This window comes from Saccopteryx bilineata, chromosome 4 (assembly GCF_036850765.1).
Source record: "Saccopteryx bilineata isolate mSacBil1 chromosome 4, mSacBil1_pri_phased_curated, whole genome shotgun sequence".
Classification (NCBI taxonomy): domain Eukaryota; kingdom Metazoa; phylum Chordata; class Mammalia; order Chiroptera; family Emballonuridae; genus Saccopteryx; species Saccopteryx bilineata.
In genome coordinates this window covers 138741567-138765319 of record NC_089493.1, presented here as the reverse complement: position 1 = coordinate 138765319, position 23753 = coordinate 138741567, and the positions used below count along the sequence as shown (strand labels likewise).

Below are 23753 nucleotides of genomic sequence, written 5' to 3'. Positions count from 1 at the left end.
AAAACTCAGCATCAAATAAGCAAACAATCCAATTTAAAAAATGGGAAACAGGCTCTGGCCAGTTGGCTCAGTGGTAGAGCATCGGCCTGGCGTGTAGGAGTCCCGGGTTCGATTCCCGGCCAGGGCACACAGGAGAAGTGCCCATCTGCTTCTCCACCCCTCCCCCTCTCCTTCCTCTCTGTCTCTCTCTTCCCCCCCCCACAGCCAAGGCTCCATTGGAGCAAAGTTGGCCCGGGCGCTGAGGATGGCTCTATGGCCTCTGCCTCAGGTGCTAGAGTGGCTCTGGTTGCAACAGAGCGACACCCCAGATGGGCAGAGCATCGCCTCCTGGTGGGCATGCCAGGTGGATCCCAGTCGGGCATGTGCGGGAGTCTGTTTGCCTCCTTGTTTCTAACTTCAGAAAAATACAAAACAAAACAAAACAAAAATAATAATAAAAAATGGGAAACAGACCTGAACTTTTCCCAAAAAAGACATACAAATGGCTAACAGATATATGAAAAAAATATGCTTATCTTCATAAATGCAAATCAAAACTGCAACGAGATATCACCTTATACCTGTTAGATGGGCTGTTATCAACAAGACAGGTAATAACAAGTGTTGCAGAGGTGTAGAGAAAAAGGAACCCTCACTCACTGCTGGTGGGAATGTAAACTGATACAGCCATTATAGAAGAAAGTATGATGGTTCCTCAAAAAATTAAAAATAGAACTACCATATGACCCAGCAATCCTTCTACTGAGTATCTACCCCAAAACTCGAAAACATTGGTACATAAAGACACATGCACCCCCATGTTCATTGCAGCACTATTCACAGTAGTCAAGACATAGAAACAACCAAAGTGTCCTTTAGTAGAGGATTGGATAAAGAAGATGTGGTGTCGGAAGCTGATCAACAACTGCTGGTTGACACAGTCACAGCAAAGAAAATCAACAATTGCTGGTTGACACAGTCACGGCAAAAGAAGAGGCACAACGATACTTCCCTCTTTAACTTCTTGAATTAATTTGGTTTTTTATCCCCCCCCCTTTTTCTCTGGGGTGTGTGTGTGCTATCATTTATGGCACAGGGAGAATAGCATTGTACTTTCCCTGCAGATTTGCAGTAATTTCTCTGGAAGTGAGACAGAGGGTGTGAATTCCACAGAAAAGCCTATAAACACCTTTGCCTAGGTCCATAGACCTAGGAGGCTGGCTATGATATCCCCTGAAAGAAGCTAGATCTATAGAAAAACTCCCTCCTGAAATCCTATTAGGAAAATATAGATTGTAACATGTAAATGGGTAGGATTCAGAGACTAACACAAAAGCACCTTTCAGCCTTTACCCAATACATTACTTAGCCCCCCCCCCCCAGTTCATTACTCATTATAAAAAATAGAAAAACTTTCCATTACTCTTACATAGCCTTTCACATACCTAGCCTTCAGGTGTTGGAACGTTCTGGAAGTAACAGTTAGGATTACTAATAGATGAAAAATAGTAGACAAGCATAATTTTTACTAGACAATAGGTTGCTAAGTAAGATAGAATCAACAGGGTCTTTTTAGAAGCTTGCACCAATATTGTTGTTACTGCTGCTCAAGTTATTGTATAACTGTGCTTAATAGCTTATCACCTGATTCATAGTTTAAAGAAATATACTAACCTTTTCCTGGAATATTTACCCAAATTAAAGCAAAAAACAACTGTTAATCAATGTATTCCGCATACCATGTGATTGTAATTTCAATGTATTCCACATACCATGTAATTATAACTTAGTGTATAAAAATAAAGCTATACTAGCCAATGGCAGAGATGCCTGGAAGATGAGCTAAAAAAGAATTTGGCTCTCTCACTTGATTTGTGCCAATGCCATCTCTTCCTGTGGGACCCCTGGATTCCCCCCGGGGCAAGACCCCAGCAAGGTGGTACATATATAAACTGGAATACTACTCAGCCATAAGAAAGAACATACGCCATTTACGACAACACGGATGGACCTTGAGAACATTATACTTACTGAGAGAAATAAATAAATCTGAAAAAGCTAAGAATCATATGATTTCACACATCACTGGGATATAAAAACGAGATTCATGGACATAGATAAAAGTGAAATGGTTACCATAAGCAGAGGGCTATGGGAGAAGGGAGGAAAGAGGGACAAATATACAGTGATGGAAAATGATTCGACTTTGAGTGATGAGCACACAATTATAACAGTTCAAATGCTATACAGATGTTTACCTGAAATCCATGTGTTCTTTTTGGCCAATGTTACCCTATTAGATTTAATTTCTTTATAAAAAAAGGAGATGTGAGTGAATTCAATAGTACACCAAAAATTTGCTAAATGTTGCCTTAACATTTTCCTTTTAGTGTGACGATTTTATGCTTTATCATTTTTATCTCCTTGTAACAATGGCCTTTTTAACTTAAAGCAAATCATTTAATAATTTCTCTCTGCCTCATCTATGTTTACCCTCAGTTTAATGTTTGCTATTTTGGTTCTTGCTTCATTCAAAAATAAATAAAAATAGATAGCTTATTAAAACACAGAGCTAAGTAAGTAAGGGATTATGGTTAAATGGAAAATCAGTAGACAAGATAAAACCCAGAAATATATTTAGAACAGAATGCATGCCACATAGCCTGAATAAGTATTAGAATTAGGCAGCAACTTCAACACTGAACTTCCTTTTCCTTGGGAAAGAACTTACATGGCTACATATCTACAAGGTAAGACAAAATCCAGAGTGCACCACTATCTTGGTACTAAGGCCAGATAGACATTTCTCCATGGAGACTTTATAATGAGGATTCTCTAAAGGAGTAATCCATGTTATTCCTAGAAGTAAAATGACCAGTTCATGAGGATTAGCAAGACCAATAATATGTTGAAATGTGATTCAGTAAAAATAAATCCTTAAAACTATCTGAGTATTGGGATCTCAGGAAATAGTTCTTTGAAGACTTGGCTTTATCTGAGCATAGAATTGAGTTTCTAGAGGAATTAGTTATCTGAATACTCTTATTAAGGGCACTTCTCTGAAGATAATTATTTCTTAGTCTCTGACAAAACTTAAAAATGCTGTGTGGCCTGACCAGGTGGTGGCACAGTGGATAGAGTGTTGGACTGGGATGCGGAAGGACCCAGGTTTGAAACCCAGAGTTCGCCAGCTTGAGCGCGGGCTCATCTGGCTTGAGCAAAAAGCTCACCAGCTTGGACCCAAGGTCGCTGGCTCGAGCAAGAGATTACTTGGTCTGCTGAAGGCCCACGGTCAAGGCACATATGAGAAAGCAATCAATGAACAACTAAGGTGCCGCAACAAAAAACTGATGATTGATGCTTGTGATCTCTCTCCATTCCTGTCTGTCTGTCCCTGTCTATCCCTCTCTCTGACTATCTCTGTGTCTCGAAAAAAAATGCTGTGTGATGTTTAAGGGAGGTATACTGTATAGTTGAGGTAGAAATGATTCAAGAAAGCTCATGGCTAACCAGGTATGTATCTGAATCTATTCCACTGCCTAATCAGCATCTTATTTGACAGTCTAATCAGATTGCAAAGTGTACTATATTTGTCACCTTGTGGACAGGATCACTTTTTTGTTTGCTATTCATGGAAAGATAAATGCTATAAAATGCATTCCCAAATTAGTAAAGCCAGATGCTTAGTTCATGTCAGTAAACCATATTATAAAGGAGAATACTTAGTACCCTTAGCATTTCTTTTGAAGAGGTTGTCCCCTCAAAGTTATCTCTATAATATACTTTATCATTTCCCACCTCCACTTTTTACTATCAGGAAAAAAACATCAAGTGTGAATTAAGTCATTTATGCAACTGATTCATAACACATTCTGAACCTCAAAAATGAACTTAACTCCTACAACATTAAGATGTTGAGACATTCACTAGGCACTTTTGGAGAGAAGGATTTCTATCTTTCCCTTACCCAGTTCCTGGCAAATCACCAAGTTCTGAAAAGCTGAAATGTCTGCATATTCCGTATTCCTGCCCGTGTCCCTATCCTGACCCTAATCATCTCTCTTCTGAGCTGTTAGTGTACTTTGCAATTATTTCCAGTCTCATATTTCCCATTTTCTTTAATAGTTTTATATTACAAAAGTAACACATAGTTACTAAATCAATACAAAGTGTATCAGCAAAAAGTTAAGAATCATTTCTTTACCACCACACCTACCACACTCCATGGTGTATATGCTTCTAAATGCCACACTACTCACCATTGTTTCTATCATATCACTCCCCTTATCAAAACTAAGTTCCCAATTAAACTCTTCCTTGTATCCTCATGATCTGTTTAAGTCTTAATGCTCATATTCTACCACAGTATATGCACACCCCACCTTCAAGCTGCTGAAATCATAACCAAAGTAGCAGAGTTTGTTGAGCACCTCAGGTGCATCACTCCTCTTCCACTGTCTTCACTTGACTACACTGTTTTCCCCTACCTCACTGAGTCTCAGACTGCCTTACTGTTTCTTTCTCTTCCCCCAACCTCTTAACTTTAAAGTGCCTAAGTCAGCCCTGGCCGGTTGGCTCAGCGGTAGAATGTCAGCTCAGTGTGTGGAAGTCCTGGGCTTGATTCCTGGTCAGGGCAAACAGGAAGAGTGCCCATCTGCTTATCCACCCTTCTGCCTCTCCTTCCTCTCTTATCTCTCTTTTCCCCTTCTGCAGCCAAGGCGGTGGGGGCACTAAATATGGCTCCATGGCCTCCACCTCAGGTGTTAGAATGGCTCTGGCCACAATGCAGCAATGCCACAGATGGGCAGAGCATCATCTCCTGGTGGGCATGCTGGGTGGATCCCAGTCAGCACATGTGGGAACCTGACTGCCTCCCTGCTTCTAACTTCAGAAAAATAGGAAAAAAAATATTTAAAAAAAGTGCCTAAATCTCCATCCTTGGTGATCCTTTCTAGTCTTAGGGCTTCAACTAGTAGCTACAGGTTGAGGCCTTCCAATTTGGTATTTCTGACATGGGACTCTCCCCTGAACTCCAGAGACATACTCAACTGCCTATGTGGTATTTCCAGTCAAATATCTAACAGATAACTCATTAAACTCATTATCTCCAACTAAGAATGTCTTCTCTCCCAGTCCCACTATTTCCCCACTCCCCGGTCTTCTCCATTCCAGTTGATGGAAATTCCATTCTCATTGCTCAGTCCTAAAATCTACTTTGAACAAACCCACAAATCCCACTGGTTCTGCACTTAAAGCATACTCAGAATCTGAGCCCTCATCACCACTTGCACAAGTACCACCCCAGCAGAGCCCCATCATCTTGTCTAGACTATCAAAATACTTCACTAACTGGTCTACCTGCTGCTGACATAGTCCCTTAGAGCTTATTCCCAGGGCAGTAGCCAGAATTCTTTTAAAGCAGGTCGTCGTGTCTCGTCTTCAAATTCTTTTTTCAAAACACTAACTAAAATAAAATATGCAGATATACATTTACAGCTTTTTGCTTTATAAAATATATATTTCTTGTGCCCAAGTTTTTCTTATTTAATTATTTACTTATTTATTCAGTGAAAGGAAGGGAGGAAGAGACAGATTTCTTTTTTTTCTTTTTTTTGACAGAGAGAGGAACAGATAGGGACAGACAGACAGGAAGGGAGAGAGATGAGAAGCATTAATCAATAGTTTTTCATTGCGGCACCTTAGTTGTTCATTGATTGCTTTCTCGTATGTGCCTTGACCTGGGCATAGTGGTGGCTACAGCAGACTGAGTGACCCCTTGCTCAAGCCAGCAACCTTGGGCTCAAGCTGGTGAGCCTTGCTCAAATCAGATGAGCCAGCACTCAAGCCAGCTACCTTGGGGTTTCGAACCTGGGGTCTCTGCGTCCCAGTCCGTTGCTCTATCCACTGCACCACTGCCTGGTCAGGTGCAGAAACATATTTCTGCATGCTCCAGGTCTGGGATCCACTCTGCCAGCCCACTAGGGGGTGATTCGCTGCCCATCTGGGGCATTGCTTCCTTGTTCAGCAATGGAGCTCTTCTCAGCATCTGAGGCAGAGGCCATGGAATCAGTCTTAGCACTGGGGTGAACTCGCTCCAAATGAGCCATGGCTGTAGGAGGGGAAGAAAGACATATATATATATATATATATATATACACACACACACACACACACACACACACACACATATGGAGAGAGAGAGAGAGAGAGAGAGAGAGAGAGAGGAGTGGGAGGGGGAGGGGTGGAGAAGCAGATGATCTCTTCTCCTGTGTGCCCTGACCGGGTATAAAACACATGACATCCACACGCCAGGCAGATGCTCTACCACTGGAGCAAACTGTACAGGGCTGTGCCCAAGTTTTGGTAAATCAAAAATATTTTATCCCTGGCCACTTGGCTCAGTGGTAGAGCGTCGTCCTGGTGTGCAGCAGTCCCGGGTTCGATTCTGGCCAGGGCACACAGGAGAAGCACCCATCTGCTTCTCCACCCCTCCCCCTCTCCTTCCTCTCTGTCTCTCTCTTCCCCTCCCTCAGCCAAGGCTCCATTGGAGCAAAGTTGGCCCGGGCACTGAGGATGGCTCTGTGGCCTCTGCCTCAGGCGCTAGAGTGGCTCTGGTTGCAGTGGAGCGATGCCCCAGATTGGCAGAGCATCACCCCCTGGTGGGCGTGCTGGGTGGATCCCAGTCGGGCGCATGCGGGAGTCTGTCTGACTGCCTCCCCGTTTCCAACTTCAGAAAAATACAAAAAAAAAAAAAAATTTAGGTACACTATGAGTGATCCTCATTTTAAAACTATGATAAAATCTTTTAAAAATATGAATAACTTTTTCATAATTTCTGATATGACTTTTAAATTCAAGATTTCTTCTTTACAGGACTACAAAAAGTAAGGGCCCTTCAAACATTTCTGGTATTTTTACCCTTACCTTAGAGAACTGGTTCCTATTCCCAGCTGCCACCCTCCCCTATGTGGTTATGTTACAGGGGCAGGATTTCTAAATTTGTACTAAGGAATTCTGCTTATGATTAGAGTTTCTTTTCCATACACACGCACGCGCACACACACGCACACATATGCTCTGCCTTTAGCAAGCAGTGCTATTCAGCAGCCTGTGCTGACTGGTGCATAACGTTTTACCCTGGGCCTATGGCACAAGTCCAGCACGGACTTCCCAGTTTCTACAGCAGAGGGCGACGGCGAGCAGCGCTGGGTACTCAAAGGCTGCTCCAGCTCCGCGTCCTGGCTGTTTTTCACCTGGTTGGAAACCCAGCTTGATAGTTCCAGTCTTGAAACCAGACCCCGGCAGGGACGAGCTGCTGGGGGTACCCCAGCCACTGACCTGCCCCAACTCTTTCCTGGGAAATAACACCCGATAGGATGGGCCAATGCTGGGAGCGGTTGGTCCAGTCCTGCCCAACCTCCGCCTTGGGTGAGCAGCCCCAACGCCCAGAGAGAGGGCTGTCTGCAGTGCTGGGGGCTGGGGTTCCCCTCTGCTGCAGCTTCAGCCCATGCAACCCCGATCCACTGCCCCAGGGCTCATCCACTCCCTCCTTTCCCCACCCCACGCCTTCCTGTTACACATTGCTGGCTTAATTATATCCTGTCAGAGAATTTCTTGCAAGATAAAAGCTCAGAATGCTACTGCTTAGTAGTGATTTCTCCAATATTCTCTAATATTAACATTTCAGTGGCCTAAACAAAAGGTGTTGATTTTTTTCATTGACATTCCTCTAATCCAGTGGTAGTCAACCTGGTCCCTACCGCACAGTAGTGGGCGTTCCAGCTTTCCTGGTGGGCAGTTGCCGGGGTCCAGCCCCGGCGGTGATCCAGGGGTCCCACAGGAAGAGACGGCGTCGGCGAAAATGGAGTGAGAGAGCCGAATTCTTTATTCTCTGGTTAGCATTTATTGCCAGGCATCATCTCTCAATGGCTGGTCTAACATTACTTTTTATGCATACACACTGAGTTACAGTCACATGGTATTTTGTTTCACTATGGTTACATGTTTCCAGATAACAGTTAATTCATATCTATAAGCTACAAGTCAGGTGGTAAGTTATTCAAAGTACAGTTATACAATAGTAATAATAATATTGGTACAAACTTCTAAAAGATTAGTACTAATTAATAACTCTATTTTACTCTTGTTGTGAGTCAAAGGCACAGAAACAGATAGCAGACGAAATCATCAAGGACTAGCAGAGGACCACCGCTTGCTCAGGCAAATAGCCTTGAGTTCATGTAGTGTCCTAATTCTTTTTTCACAAGACTACAAAAGGCTTGCTGTTAAGAAACTGACATAGTATAAAGAGTAATTTTTACTTAGAGATACATAGAGTGCACCTGCAAGATAGCTAGTAGCAACATAATATCAGAAGGCATTAGTTGCTACTGCTGCTATGAATCCCACCACATTCTTCTCCTTATTCTAGGCAAATACAAAAATCTCATGAGAACGTTTTACTGAGAAAAGCCCAGTAACTGCCTTCAGTGACAAAACAAGTCTTTTAACAAAACTTTCTTTACTTGCCAGCTGCACTCCTATCCAAGGCCACGCAACAGGCCACTCCACTACACTTTACCTAAGATTCTAATGTCTAGTTAAACTTTATTCATTTACTATATTCATACACTAGTTAAGTTCTAACTTTATTCTTTCTAACATGATTAATAAGAAGAAATTCTCCTACAAACTTAACCCTTTATGAGGGATATCATAGCCAGCCTCTTATGTTTATGAGCCCAGTTCAAGGGGCTTACAGGCTTTTCTGTGGAACTTACACCTTCTGTCTCATTTCCAAAGAAATTACTACAAATCTACAGGGAAAGCACAGTACTATTATCCCTGTGCTACAAATAATAGCACACACCCAGAAAAGGGGGGATATAAGGCCAGATTAATTCAAAAGGTCAAAGGGGGGAGTATCGTTGTGCCTATCCTTTGTGGTGACTTTGTCACCCCACAGCCATTGGTCTTCAGTGCAGTGACTTTGTCACCCCGCAGCCATTGGTCTTCTCTGCTATGACTTTGTCAATCAGCAGTTTTTGATCTTCTTCTGCTGTGACCTTGTCAGCCAGCAGTTGTGGGTCTTCTCCTGCTGTGGCCTTGCCAGCCAGCAGTCGTTGATCGGTTCCCGACAGGCAGTAGCAGAGTGTTAGGCAGATAAAATATATTATGCCCACTTTGTTACAGATGGCGCTGCCCACGTGGATGCCCGTGGCCCAGGTGATATTAATGTGTGTTGGGGGCGGGCTGTGGGCAGACAGGATCTTTGTAGCCTGGAGCTTGGTTTTAGAACTAAGCCTTTCCCACCCTTTTTTAGGTAGGGTGGTGTACTCTCATGAGGAATCCCATTATGCCTCAGATGAGTGACTTTGTATCAGAGACTTCCTTATTTATATATTGGATTAAAGGTTTTGATTTCTACACTATAAAATGAGGGCAGACCAGGACCTTACTTTCTGGTTCCTGAGATTAGCATTAGAGAGGAGAGCAGAGAAAGGCCACATGGAGGAGGCCAGGAGAAGCAGCCAAAATGGTGCAGTGCTGAGTGAGAAGCCAGTATGTGCAGAGTTTGTGCAGGGAGAAGGAGATGAGGAACAGAGGTGAATAAGTCTGGTGAGGTAAAAACTTTGATTCTAGGAAACTCAGATAAGTCAGTAGCTTTGTGAACACTGAATGAGTGAGTTTTGGAGCCCAGTGTGTGTTTTTACTTGCCTACCACATGCAAGCTAGCATTAAAGGTAATGGCCCACCAGTTTTTGGCTCCATTGTTTCATTACCATCTGTCTGAATCTAATGCGAACCTGCGTGGGCCAGGTGGCTGTGATAGTGGCTGTGGCTACTGGCTTTACACGGAGCAACTAAAGTATAAATAAAAAGATAGATTTAACTATAGGAAGTTGTTTTATAAAGATTTATTCTGCCAAACTTAGCAAAAATCTGACATAAAGTACTTGGTAAGTAATTATTATTATATGCTTTAATTTGCTGTAACTCTGCTTTATAAATTTTATAAAGTAAAGTTACTTCCCTACTTTATAAATCACCATTACTGTGGAACTGGTGGGCGGTTAGAAAATTTTACTACTAACAGAGATACAAAAGTGGGTGGTAAGTATAAAAAGGTTGACTACTCCTGCTCTAATCCATAGTCCTCAATCAGGGAGATTCCCAGCTGGTCCTCAGGGAACAGAAAATGTCTTAAGACATTTTTTATTGTTACAATTGCAGCAGAGGGGGAGGTGTTAGTGAAGACAACCATGTTGTTAAACATTCCCCATCAGACTCTACAACACTAATTTTAGTTTGAATAAAATATGTGACATGAAAATATTTTAATTTTCTAGAAGCCTCACTTCCATCTTATCTATCCATTATTTTAAACTGTCAGAATGTTTTAGGTATAAGGCTCTGGGTTTAAGTTTCTTATTGATCTCCAGACCAATAAATCCAAATAATATCAGAAATTTCCACTATGATGTTAATCACAACTTAACAACTTTTCCAAATCTTTCCTCATAAATGTTTTGCTTCTCTGGGAGCCTAGCTTGGTGTTGGGCAGATAAGTTTGTAAACTAAAATTTTTATGCTCACTTTATTAAAGATGGTGCTGCCCATGTGAATGTCCATTGCCTAGGTGATAATATTAATTACCTTCCTGCTTGGGAAGGGGCTTGGTTATGCTAATGTGTGCTGGGGGAGAGATTGTCCCACCAAAAAGCTTTAAAAGGAGGAGCTAGGAGGCTGTTTTGGAGAGGAGAAGACCACATTGTTTAAGGGAGGGAGGCCATGTGATTGCAGAGGAGGCAGAGAGCAAAATGGCAGGATGCTGAAGGTGAAGCCAGTTTGTGCAGATAGAAGGAGATCAGGAACAGAGGTGAATAAGGCTGGTGGGGCCTTTGATTCTAAGAAAAAACTGGAAAGAATGGATTTTGGTGCCTCTGTGTTTGTTTTTACTCATTGGCCAGTACGAGTCTAAAATAAAGGAAAATGGCACACCATTTCTTGGCTCCACTGATTCATTACCATCTGTCTGAATTAAATGGGAACCTGCATGAACCAGGCAACTGTGATGATGGCTGTGGCTACTGGCTTTACACGTGGTTTATTTATTCATTAAACAGATATGTCTAATACATATCATCCAACAATAACCCACCTACACTTCAATAACTGACATCTCAGGATTAGTATGTGGAAAATAGAACTCTTGATCACCAGTCTAGCCAAACCTGTACCTGACCCAAACTTATCTACCTTGATAACAATCATCACCTCGTATGCAGTTGCTCCTGCAATACCCAAGTTCTTAATTCCTCTCTTTCCTTCTCATCCCTCATGAACAACTTCTCTTGACTTTACCAACATATCTGAATCCTGAGTGGAAATTAGTTTGGAGCCATAGGCAAGGATACTGCAAAAAGACTGCATCTGGAAGGGGCAAGAATGGATCTAGGGAGATGGGCTAAAGGTCTCTGGCAGTAATCAGACCTGAAATCATATAGTATAGGCCAGGATGCTGGCAGTGGATATAGAAAGAAATAGAGAAACTTGAAGTATCTTTCAGGAGCAGAATAGATAGGATTTAGTGATTAAAATCAAGGATGAGTCTCAGTTTCTAGCTTGAGCAACATGGGTATGATTAGGAAGTATGTATGAGGTGAGGACAGGTTATGGAGTTAACACAAGATACCCATTTTTTCCCTTTTATTGAGAAAATTAAACTTAATGGGATGAAATTGATCAATAAGCGTAAGTAGGTTTCAGGTATACATCTCTATAGCATTTGAACTGTTGATTGTGTTGTGTGCCTCTAGGGTCAGTAGCCTTAGCTTTTGTGGCCATGCATATGCAGGTTCTCCTTGAATTTGAGCAGAAACAGTAACGGTGGAGCCCAAAAATGGTGGGCCATTCCTTTATTGAAGTCTCGTACTGGCCAACGAGCAAACACACTTCTCTCTTCATTCAGAGCTCACAAAGCCCGATACATTATCAGGTTCCAAAACCAGAAGAATCTCCTCCGGTTTCTCCTATAATCAAAGGTCTCGCCAGTCTCAGTGGAACTCACAAAAGCCCCTCACCTCTGGTTCCCCATCTGCACACCTTCTGTTTCCCTGCCAACATGGCTTCTTCTTCAGCACCCTGCATCCTCTATGCTCTCACTCTGCAAACATGGTTTCTCTCCACCTCTTCTCCTTCTGCTCTCTTCTTTTCAAAATGTCTGGCTCAAAAACCTTTCCCCTAGCAAACATTAGCAAAACAATGGCCTGTCCCAAGCAGGAGTACAATCTGCAATTTGCAGTCAACTGCCCTGCTCTGAGGGCAGGTACACACATGGCTGCCCAGTGCCAATTTTTAACAATAAAAGTGAACAAACTCAAAAAATACAAATTTTACAACCTCATTTGCCCAACAGTACCCATCACCCAAAGTCAAGTCATTCTTTCTCAGGGATTACTTGTCCCACTTTACCCCCTCACCCATGCCCCCAGCCCCAAAATTTCGTCTGGTAACCACTTCACTTTTATCTCTGTCCATGAGTCTCAGTGTAAGATCCCACCTACGTGTAAAAACATATGGTTCTTAGCTTTCTTCTGATTTATTTATTTCACTCATTATAATGTTCTCAAGGTCCACCCATGTTATAAATGGCAATATGTAATCATTTTTTTATTTCTGAGTAGTATTCCATGCTATATATATATATGACTTCTTTATCCAATTCTCTATTGAAGGACACTTTGTTGTTTCCATGTGTAAGGCCAGGAGCTGCCATCATGGCCATTCACATGCAGGTTCCCATTGGATTCAGGCAGACAGTAAAGAAATGGCCGAGTCAGAAGATGGTGGGCCATTCTGTTTATTGGTGTCTCACCAAGACAGGCAAGCCACAAAAAAAGCCAAGGGGCTCCCCCCGAGCGCCGCTCCGGCTGCACCGTGCTCGCTCCGAGCTCCGGGCTCCCGCTAAGCCAGCGCCGCCGTCGTCTCCTTCCAGCCGCAATCATGATCATCTACCGGGACCTCATCAGCCATGATGAGATGTTCTCCGATATCTACAAGATCCGGGAGATCGCAGACGGGCTGTGCCTGGAGGTAGAGGGGAAGATGGTCAGTAGGACAGAGGGTAACATTGATGACTCACTTATTGGTGGAAATGCCTCCGCTGAAGGCCCCGATGGCGACGGCACCGAAAGCACAGTAATCACGGGTGTTGATATTGTCATGAACCATCATTTGCAGGAAACCAGCTTCACAAAAGAAGCCTACAAGAAGTACATCAAGGATTACATGAAATCAATCAAAGGAAAACTTGAAGAACAGAGACCAGAAAGAGTAAAGCCTTTTATGACAGGGGCTGCAGAACAAATCAAGCACATCCTTGCCAATTTCAAAAACTACCAGTTCTTTATTGGTGAAAACATGAATCCAGATGGCATGGTTGCTCTACTGGACTACCGTGAGGATGGTGTGACCCCATATATGATTTTCTTTAAGGATGGTTTAGAAATGGAAAAATGTTAACAAATTTGGCAATTTGGATCTATCACCTGTCATCGTAACTGACTGCTGCTTTTCATCACACCAGGACTAGGACAAATGGGACTGATGTTATCTTGAGCTCTTCATTATTTTGACCTTGATTGATTTGGAGCGGAGGCATTGTTTTTAAGAAAAAACATGTCATGTAGGTTGTCTAAAAATAAAACGCATATAAACTCGAAAAAAAAAAAAAAAAAAAAAAAAGCCAAGGGAAAAGTAGAAAACCTGCTGTTGGTCAAATAAGTTTTTGAATATGATATATATATTTGCTCGCTTATAGTTTGCATTGAGTATGGGAGACAGGCTGTAAACAGGCAGGGTGGCTATAGCCTAAGGCTTAGTTTTAAGACTAAGCTTTTTCCTATACCCTTGACTGTTGCATGATTGGGGTGGTGCACTCTCAGGAGGAATCTCATTATGCCTCAGATAAGTAACTTTGTAACAGAGACTTCCTTATTTGTATATTGGATTAAAGGTTTTGATTTCTACACTATAAATTGGGGGCAGACCGGGAGCTTGCCCTCTCTTGGTTCCTGAGATTAGCATTAGAAGAGCGATTCTGTTCTAGGACAGTGGTAGTCATGGTAGTCAACCTGGTCCTTAACACCCACTAGTGGGCATTCTAGCTTTCATCGTGGATGGTAGTGGAGCAATCAAAGTATAAATAAAAAGATAGATTTAACTATAGTAAGTTGTTTTGTAAAGATTTATTCTGCCAAACTTAGCGAAAATCTGACATAAAGTACTTGGTATGTAATTATTATTATATGCTTTAACTTGCCGTAACTCTGCTTTATAAATTTTATAAAGTAAAGTTACTTCCCTACTTTATAAATCACCATTACTGTGGAACTGGTGGGCGGTTAGAAAATTTTACTACTAACAGAGATACAAAAGTGGGCGGTAGGTATAAAAAGGTTGACTACCCTGTTCTTGGAGAAGCGCATGCTGTAGGAGAGCAGAGAAAGGCCATGTGGAGGGGCTGAGAAGCAACCAAATGCTGAAGGAGAAGCCAGTTTGTGCAGAGTCTGTGCAGGGTGAAGGAGATGGGAACAGAGGTGAATAAGGCTGGTGAGCTAGAAACCTTTGATTCTAGGAAACTTGAATAAGTCCGTGGCTTTAGGAGTCCTGAATGGAAAGGGAATTGTTTTCCCCACTGTGTGTATTCTTTGCCTGCCAGGTGTAAGCTACAATAAAGATGATGGCCCACCAGTTCTTGCTCCATTGGTTCACTACCATCTGTCCGAATCAAATGTGAACCTGCATGGGCCAGGCTGCTGTGATGGTGGCTGTTGGGCAGATAAAATATATTATGCTCACTTTGTTAAAGATGGTGCTGCCCACATGGAAGCTGTCGCCCAAGTGATATTAATGTGTGTTGGGGGCGGGCTGTGGGCAGGCAGGATCCTTGTAGCCTGGGGCTTGGTTTTGGGATTAAGCCTTTACCACCCTTTTTGATGTGGGGTGGTGCAATTCCATCATGCCCCAGATAAGTGACTTTGTATTAGAGACTTCCTTATTTGTATATTGGATTAAAGGTTTTGATTTCTACACTATAAAGTGGTGCAGACCAGGACCTTGTGCTCTCTCGGTTCCTGAAATTAGCATTTAGAGAGGAGAGCAGAGAGGAGAGAGCAGAGAAAGGCCACGTGGAGGAGGCCAGAAGAAGCAGCCAAGATGGTGGAGTGTTGAGTGAGAAGCCAGTTTGTGCAGAGTTTGTGCAGGAAGAAGGAAGGAGATGGTGAATAAGGCTGGTGAGCTAGAAACCTTTGATTCTAGGAAACTCGGATAAGTCAGTAGCTTTGTGAGCACTGAATGTGAGTGGGTTTTGGAGCCCAGTGTGTGTTTTTACTTGCCCGCTGGGTGCAAGCTAGGATTAAAAATGATTGCCCACTAGTTTTTGGCTCCATTGTTTCTTTAACGACTGTCCAAATCTAATGCGAACCTGCATGGGCCAGGCGGCTGTGATGATGGCCTTGGCCACTGGCTTTACAGTGGCCTTTACACCTGCTTTTCCCATGGAGAGCCAGGGATCAGTGAGGAGAGAAAAAAAATCTTACTGTACCTTTCTGTGGTGGGGGCATAATCTTTCTTCCAGTAAACATTAGCAATACAATGGCCCCTTCCAATCATGAAGGCAACCCACAAACTCACAGACCACTATACAGGTACCTGGCATTGCCCAGCCCCCAATGCAAACTACAAGCGAGCAAACATATACATCATATTTACAAATTTATTTGACCAACAGCAAGTTTTTTCCACATGACACTTGTTGTTCCCAGCAGGCTGGAGTACTACAAATATAGAATATTTTTTCATTTCATTGTGTCTTTTTCAATTTCTTTTAATAATACTTTGTTTGGAGTTTTCAGTATATAAGTTTTTCACATTTTTGTTTAGTTTATTCCTAAGTATTTAATTGTTGTTGTTGTGTGATAAGGTGCCAAGGAACTGTAAAACTTAGCATTAGCTATACCATTTTAAAGAGGAAAAGTCAGGCCTCTTACCCCCTCCTTTCTGTGGAGAAAGGAAAGAGAAGAATGTAGGAGTTTCCTGACTTACAAGGGCACTGGGTCATCTAGTCATGGTTAGATAATTCCTAAAATTCTCTGAAAGGGTGCCTGGGGCCACTTGCCACACAGAGCAAAGAAGATAGAACTTATCTGAAAACCTTAGGAAACAATGCTTATGTACCTTAATCAAGAATTCCTATACTCGGACTCACCCTAATGTCATGAGAGTAACATATACCTCTAGACAAAGGGATCACAAGCCCCTCCTTACCCACTCCAATCAGTACTTGATTTTGTATAAAAGCAGACTCAGAACTGTATTAAGCCCTACATGATTTGGGATTGTGCCCCATGTAGCTAGCCACTAATTAGTAAACTCTTCAAAAATTCATCTGGACTTGATGTCTTTGTGGAACTCATTAGTTACATTACAAGAGTTGCAATTGTAAAAAGAATTGCTTTTTTGAGTTCATTTTCTGAAGTTTCATTATTGGCATATAGGAGAGCAGTATACTTTTGCATATTGATTTTGTATCCTGCAACCTTACTGTTTTGGTTTATTGTTTCTAATATTGCAGGAATCAAAGGAGGACAAAAATGCCCAGACAACTTGATGAAAGAAGTAGGATTTACTTAGCTAGCAGAGCTGCATGACCCCAACAGAGTCAATAAAGCACATGCTCCCTGAAATTAGATTTTTTTACATCTTACATACCTTTTACAGAATACAGGTTTTCATGCAAGGGCCTCATGATCCCTTTGTCTAGAGATATATGTCACTCACATGACTCTAGGATGGGAGAGTGAGGTCAGAGAATAAACTTGGAATTTCTAAATTAAGGCCCCTTAAAAACTTTTAAGAAAAGAGGAGAGGAAGGGGTTTTCAGATAAGTTCTATCTTCCTGTGAAGTTAGTAGCCACGGCCACCATCACAGCTGCCTGGCCCACACAGATTTGCATTGGATTCGAACAGATGGTAATGAAACAACAGAGCCACAAACTGGTGGGCCATCATCTTTAATCCTAGCTTGCACCTGGTGGGCAAGTAAAAACACACACTGGGCTCCAAAACCCACTCACATTCAGTGCTCACAAAGCTACTGATTTATCCAAGTTTCCTAGAATCAAAGGTTTCTAGCTCACCAGCCTTACTCCCCTCTGTTCCCCATCTCCTTCCTTCTTCCTGCACAAACTCTGCACAAACTGGCTTCTCACTCAACACTCCACCATCTTGGCTGCTTCTTCTGGCCTCCTCCACGTGGCCTTTCTCTGCTCTCTCCTCTCTGCTCTCCTCTCTAAATGCTAATTTCAGGAACTGAGTGAGCACAAGGTCCTGGTCTGCGCCACTTTATAGTGTAGAAATCAAAACCTTTAATCCAATATACAAATAAGGAAGTCTCTAATACAAAGTCACTTATCTGGGGCATGATGGGGTTGCACCACCCCACATCAAAAAGGGTGGGAAAGGCTTAGTCCTAAAACCAAGTCCCAGGCTACAAGGATCCTTCTGCCCACAGCCAGTCCCCAACACACATTAGTATCACCTGGGTGACAGGCTTCCATATGGGCAGTGCCATCTTTAACAAAGTGAGCATAATATATTTTATCTGCACAATACTTCCTTTCTCTGTGTAGCAAGTGGCCTAAGCACCCTTTCAGAGAACTATAGGAAATAGTTAATCCATAATTGGTTGACTCAGCTACCCCTGCTGGCTCCTATCCCTTGCATTCTTCTTCTTTCTTCCTCCTGAGTGGAGGAGAGGTGGGGTGGAGGGGGGAGTCTGACTTCTCCTTCCTTACTAACAGTTTTTTGGTAGAGTCTATGGGGTTTTCTATATCATGTCATCTGCAAAACATGGTACCTTTACTTCTTCTTTCCCAATATGGATGCCTTTTATTTCATTCTCTTGCCTGATTGCTCAGGCTAAAACTTTCAGAAGTATGTTAAATAAGAGTGGAAAGAGTGGGTAACCTTGTCTTGTTCCTGATTTTAGAGGAAAATCCTTCATTTTTTTTTTACCATTTTGTATGATATTAGCTGATGGTTTATTATATATGGCCCTTATTATGTTGAGGTACTTTACTTCTATTCCAATTTTATTGAGTGTTTTAAACATAAAAGAATATTGTATCTTACTGAATGCCTTTTCTGCACCTATTGATAGGATTTTATGATTTTTGTTCTTTGTTTTGTTGATGTGGTGTATTACAATGATTCATTTTCATATGTAAAACCATCCTTGTGTTCCTAGAATGAATCCCACTTAATCAGGATGTATTAATTTTTTAAATGTATTGTTTTATTTGATATGCTAGTATTTTGTTTAGGAATTTTACATCTTTATTCATTTGAGATATTGGTCTGTAGTTTTATTTTTTGCATGTTTTCCTTGCCAGGTTTTGGTAAAAGGGTTATGTTGGTCTTATAAAATGTGTTAAGAAGTAAAGCTTCTTCTTTTATTTTTTGGAAGACCTTGAAAAAAATAGGTACTCTGTCTCTGAATGTTTAGTAGAATTCACTAGTGTAGCTGTAGCTGGAATTACAGCTGATGGAGGATAGACATCCAGACAACTAATGAAGGAAGAAGAATTTATTATTAATAGCCAGCAGAGCATGTGATATAGTAGCACCAAAGCACAAGTTCCCCAAAGTTAGATTTCTTACATTTTGTATAACTTTACAGCTTTAGCTTTAAAGGTAAAGTGCCTGATTTCTTTTACTTGTTTGTTTACAGGCCTAAATGACTTTTGTGTCTCTGAGAGGAGAGGGGTTATGAAAGGTTTGAAATGTCTGTCCTTTACTATTTACATATCTCATTTTTCTTGCTGGTGCTGCAAGTTCACTCCAGGGAGCTGATAAAGGGCTTCACAGCTAGGGTTTGTTACTTTTAAATCTTTCTCAGCCAGTGCTTCAAGTCCTTCCTCCCTCATAGCCATCTGGTCCTGGACTTTTATTTTTGGGGAGGTTTGTCATAGTTATTTCTATTTCCTCCCTGTTTATGGGTCTATTTAAATTTTCCACATCTTCTTCACCCAGTCTAGGAAGATTTTATAGTTTTAGGAATGTGTATCCATTTCTTCTTAGTTGTTAAATTTAGTGGCATATAATTCTTCATAGTATTCTAGTATGAGCCTTTGAATATCTCTGATATCTGTGGTAATTTCTTGTCTTAAATTTTAGATTTTGTTTATAGGAGTCATTTTTCTTTTTCCGTTAGTGATTCTAGCCAGAGGTTTCTCAATTTTATTGATCTTTTGAAAGAACTTGCTCTTTGTTATATTAATTTTTTTCTATAAATTTTTTGTTCTCTGTTTCATTTAGTTCTCTAATTTTTACTATTTTCTTTCTTCTGATGACTTTGGGTTGCCTTTGTTTTTTCTCTTGTTCTTTTAGATGTGATGTTAGGTTGTTTACTTGGGATCTCTCTAGTTTTTTTATATAAATATAAATTTCTCCCTAATTACTGCTTTTGTTGCATCCCAGAAATATTGATGTTGTGTTGTCATTATTAGTCTTTATATATCATTTGATCTCTCATTTTATTGACCATTTGACCCAGTCATTTTTTAGTAGTACCTTGTTTAATATCCACATTATTTTCAGTTTTATTTGCTTCCTTTTTGCAGTTGAATTCTAATTTCAAAGCCTTTTGTTCAGAAAATATGTGTGATACAATTTCAATCTTTCTGAATTTGTTGATGTTAGTTTTGTGGCCTAACATATGGTCTACCCTTGAGAATATGCCATGCATGCCAGAAGAGAATGTATAATCTGTGTTCTGGGATGAAATGTTCTGTAAATGTCTGTTATGTTCATTTGGTCTAGTGTGTCATCTAAGGCCAATATTTCTTTATTGATATTTTTTAGGATAATCCAACTAAAGCCATCAATGGTGTGTTGACTTCTTCAAGCTTAGTTGTGTTTTTATTTTTTTCTATTTTTAGATCAGTTAGTAGAAGTCTTACATATTATGGTGCTATATCTTCTGAATATAATATCTCCTTTATCATTATGAAATGTCCATCTTTGTCTCTTATTATTTTTGTTGTCTTAAATTTTTTTTTAAGTGAGAGGAGGTGTGATACTGAGACTGATTCCTGCATGCTCTCCAGGATCCATTTGGCAACCCCTGTCTGGGGCTGATGCTTCAATCAACCATACTATTTTTAGCACCTGAGACCCATACTCTAACCAACTAAGCTAACCTCATTGCCTGGGGCTGATGCACAAACCAATTGAGCCACTGGCTGTGAGAGGGGAAGATGATGAGAAAAGGGAGAGGGAATGGAAGAGAAGCAGATAATGGCTTCTCATGTGTGCCCTGACCAGGAATCAAACTTGCCTTGTCCATACTTCAGGTTGACACTCTATTCACTGAGCCAGCTGGCCAGGACCCAACGTTTGTGCCTTGAAATCAACATTTTCTGATATTAGTAGTATAAATACACCTGCTTTTCTTTGGGTATTATTTGTTTGGAAAATCATTCCTCAATCTTTCACTTTGAATCTGCTTTTGTCCTTTGCAGCTTAAATATGTCTCTTAAAGGCAGTATAAGGTTAGACTTTGCTTTTTAACCCAATCTGCTACTCTGTGCCTCTTAATTGGTGAGTTCAGTTCATTTATATTTAGGGTAATAGTGACACTTTAGGATTTCATATAGCCATTTTATGTTTTGTTTTCTGATACCTCTGTGTCTCCTGTGGTTCTTTTCTTTTCTATTTCTGTCAGTTGTTGATGTTTGGTGGTATTTTATACTTCTTTCCCCTATTTCTTCTTTTTCCTGTGTGGTTTCTATTAAGTTAAGAGAAAATTTTTCATATGTACAAGATTCCTTTGCTTCTGCACTCCATTTTTCTTTGCTATTGCATGTCTTTATCCTCTCCCCTTTCATATTATTGTTGTCATAGCTTTTCCTTGTTTTTATTGTGACCTTGTTGGAGCTTTTAATTGTAGTTTTTGTTAGTTTTGTTCTTTGTATCTGGTCAAATAACCTCCTTGAGTATTTCCTGCAGTGGGGGTTTTCTGGTGGTAAATTCCCTCAAATTTAGTATGTCTGCAAAAGTTTTTATTTCTCCTTCAAAGCTGAAGAATAACTTTGATGGATAGAGTATTCTTGGCTAGTAATTCTTCTTTTTCAGTACTTTGAATGTTTGGATCCTCTGTCTTCTGGCTTGTAGAGTTTCTGCTGAAATGTCTGATGATAACCTAATGTGCCTTCCTTTATGATATGTTCTTCTTTTCCCTAGCTGCCTTGAGGATTCTTTCTTTGTCATTGATTTTTGACATTTTTATTATTATGTGCCTTGGCGTAGGTCTCTTTGGGTTGAGGTAGCTTGGCATTGTTTGCTTCTTAAATTTGAGGATCTAATTCTTTTCATAGACTTGGGAAGTTCTCATCAACTATTTGTTTAATAGACTGTCCATTCCTTTGTTTTTTTCTTCTTCTAATATACTTATTATTATTTTTGTTGCTCTTTCTGATGGAGCCAGAAAATTCTTGTAGTGCTCTATCATTATTTTTAAATTCATGAGTCTCTCTCTTCTTCTCTCTGTAGCATCTCTAGTTGCCTGTCTTTGATGTCACTGATTCTCTCCTCTATCAGGCCTGTTCTATTAGCTAAACTTACTACCTTATTTTTCAATTCTAGTTTTGAGTTCTTCATTTCTGTTTGGTTCTTTTTAAAAGTTTTAATCCTCTTGGTGAAGTACTCATTTTGTTCATTAATTTGTTTTCTTTTTTTTTGAACTCATTAAATTGCCTATCAGTGTTTTCTCACATCACATTGTGTATTTTCAGAACTTCAATTTTGAATTCTTTATCATTTAACTCCAAGGTTTCCATATGATTGAAATTGCTTTCTGGAGATTTAAAATATTTTTCTTGAACTATGTGTTTGTCTTGTGTGGCCATGTTATTGAATTTCTTCTTTCTTGATGGCATTTGAGAGAGGTATTGTTTAAAACTCTAACAAAAAACAACTAATGAAAAAATAAAATAAAATATTTAAAAATTACAAGTAAAAAACTACAAAAGCAACCCCCCAAAAATCAAAACAAAGAAAGCCCCTATAAAAATATGAATAAAATATAAAAATTAAAGAAAATAAAATTTGAAAGAGAAAAAAGAAATAAGCAAAAAAATGTTTCAGTTTTGAGAGGGTATTTTTGCTTTCTTCCTGTAGGTGATGCTGTATTGCAGGTTTTAACTCTGTGACATTCTTAGGCTATCCTCTGCTGAGACATTGCTGTTGCAGTGATGTAGGTGGTACTGTAGTCACATTGGTGGGTGGGACATGTTGTGTGGGCTCTATGGCTTTATGGCTTTAGCAACAATGATCTCAGGCTTTTGGGTGCCCCTCCCCACATCTTAACAGTCCAGAGGGCCAGACATGGAGCACTTCTGTCCTTTAAGGGACAGAGTGACTCTGGAGAGTTAGCTGTGGTGTCTGTCTCTGTCACTCTCTATCCTGTAAGGTGAGGGAATGGTGATCTGGAAGGTTGGGGGATCACACTTTGGTTTTCTCTGTCTCTGTGCTGAGTGCAGGCTATAGGCAGATAGCAGGGACACTGGCCATGACCCCTCATGTCTCTGTCTCTTTGGTTTAGTATCTCCTCTTCTGCTTCTCAATCTCACTGCTCCTCCAGGATTCTCCCTTCTCTGGAGCCCCTTCAGACCAAAACCCAGATATTACAAATTTCCTTCCTCTCTGGCTCCCCAGCAGAAAAATAGAAACCCAGTGACTCCAGCCTTTTTTCTTCTCCAGAGACCCTACTGGCAAAAACCCAAAGTCTAGGTCTCTTCTTCTTCAGAGCTTACCATAAGTGTGTTTTATATTTTGCTCCCCTTCTCAAACTTTCCCACCTTTAGTCCATTCATTTCAAAAGTCTTTCAGGTAAGCTCGTGATCTCAGCTAGGGTTGTTTTGCTGTGCTATAGCTGTTCAATTTGTTGAAATTTCAAGGGGAGAGGTCAGGAGTATCTCTCATATTGCTGATACTTTGACATCATCTCATTTGTATACTTGAACCATGACTTTAAACATAAGTCACTGGCTTGAGTCCATAGTCTTCACCATTATATTCTACTCCTTTTAAATGAAGGCTTTGCATTTCTTCAGAAAGGGAACATAGTGATATTTGTTTCTATTTATTTTTGTTTTTTATAGCTGTGTTTTGATGCCTAAATCAGGTGTTGTTTAGCAAAAAAGAAATCTCTGGATTGTGATAAATTGTTGATAAACATTTATAATTCATAATGATCTACCACATTTTTCTTTTACTTGTGCTTTTTTATAAGTGTTTTTGATAAAAGTGAGTGAAGTTAAAATAGACAGATGCTATTTTAACCTGATAGTTCTGTTATAAACTTTTCTTAATAATCTAGAATAGTTATAATTTTCAGTTACTTTGTAAATTTTGCTTTGCTATATATTTAAATGACAATTTTTTATGTTTTACTTCCTAGGTTTAAAAATATTTATGGTAATATGTTACAGAATTAATTCTAAAATCTGGAGGAGGTTATGTTTGGTTCATCATAATCTGTTTCAAAGCTTTCCTTCTAGGTATCCATGATGCTCTTCTTTTTTTGCTCTAGTGAAATTGAACTCTTTATATTTCCCAAGTAAATTCTATTCATTCAGTCTTTCTGCCCTTTCACATATGCTCTTTTTTCTTCTTAAGATGTATTCTCTCTTTAACCACTCAACAGACTC

General features: G+C 40.4%; 1 protein-coding gene across 1 annotated transcript; it reads left to right on the top strand.

Moving 5' to 3' along the window:
- Positions 1-12891: 12891 nt before the first annotated feature.
- Positions 12892-13697, top strand: LOC136333221 (translationally-controlled tumor protein). The gene has a single exon (XM_066272072.1). It carries the CDS (start codon positions 12985-12987, stop codon positions 13501-13503), a length of 519 nt encoding a protein of 172 aa, XP_066128169.1. The 5' UTR covers positions 12892-12984; the 3' UTR covers positions 13504-13697.
- The last annotated feature ends 10056 nt before the right edge of the window (positions 13698-23753 follow it).

Bases quoted from the DNA above. Each gene is read 5' to 3' on its own strand.
- LOC136333221 (XM_066272072.1), top strand. From the start codon at position 12,985: ATGATCATCTACCGGGACCTCATCAGCCATGATGAGATGTTCTCCGAT.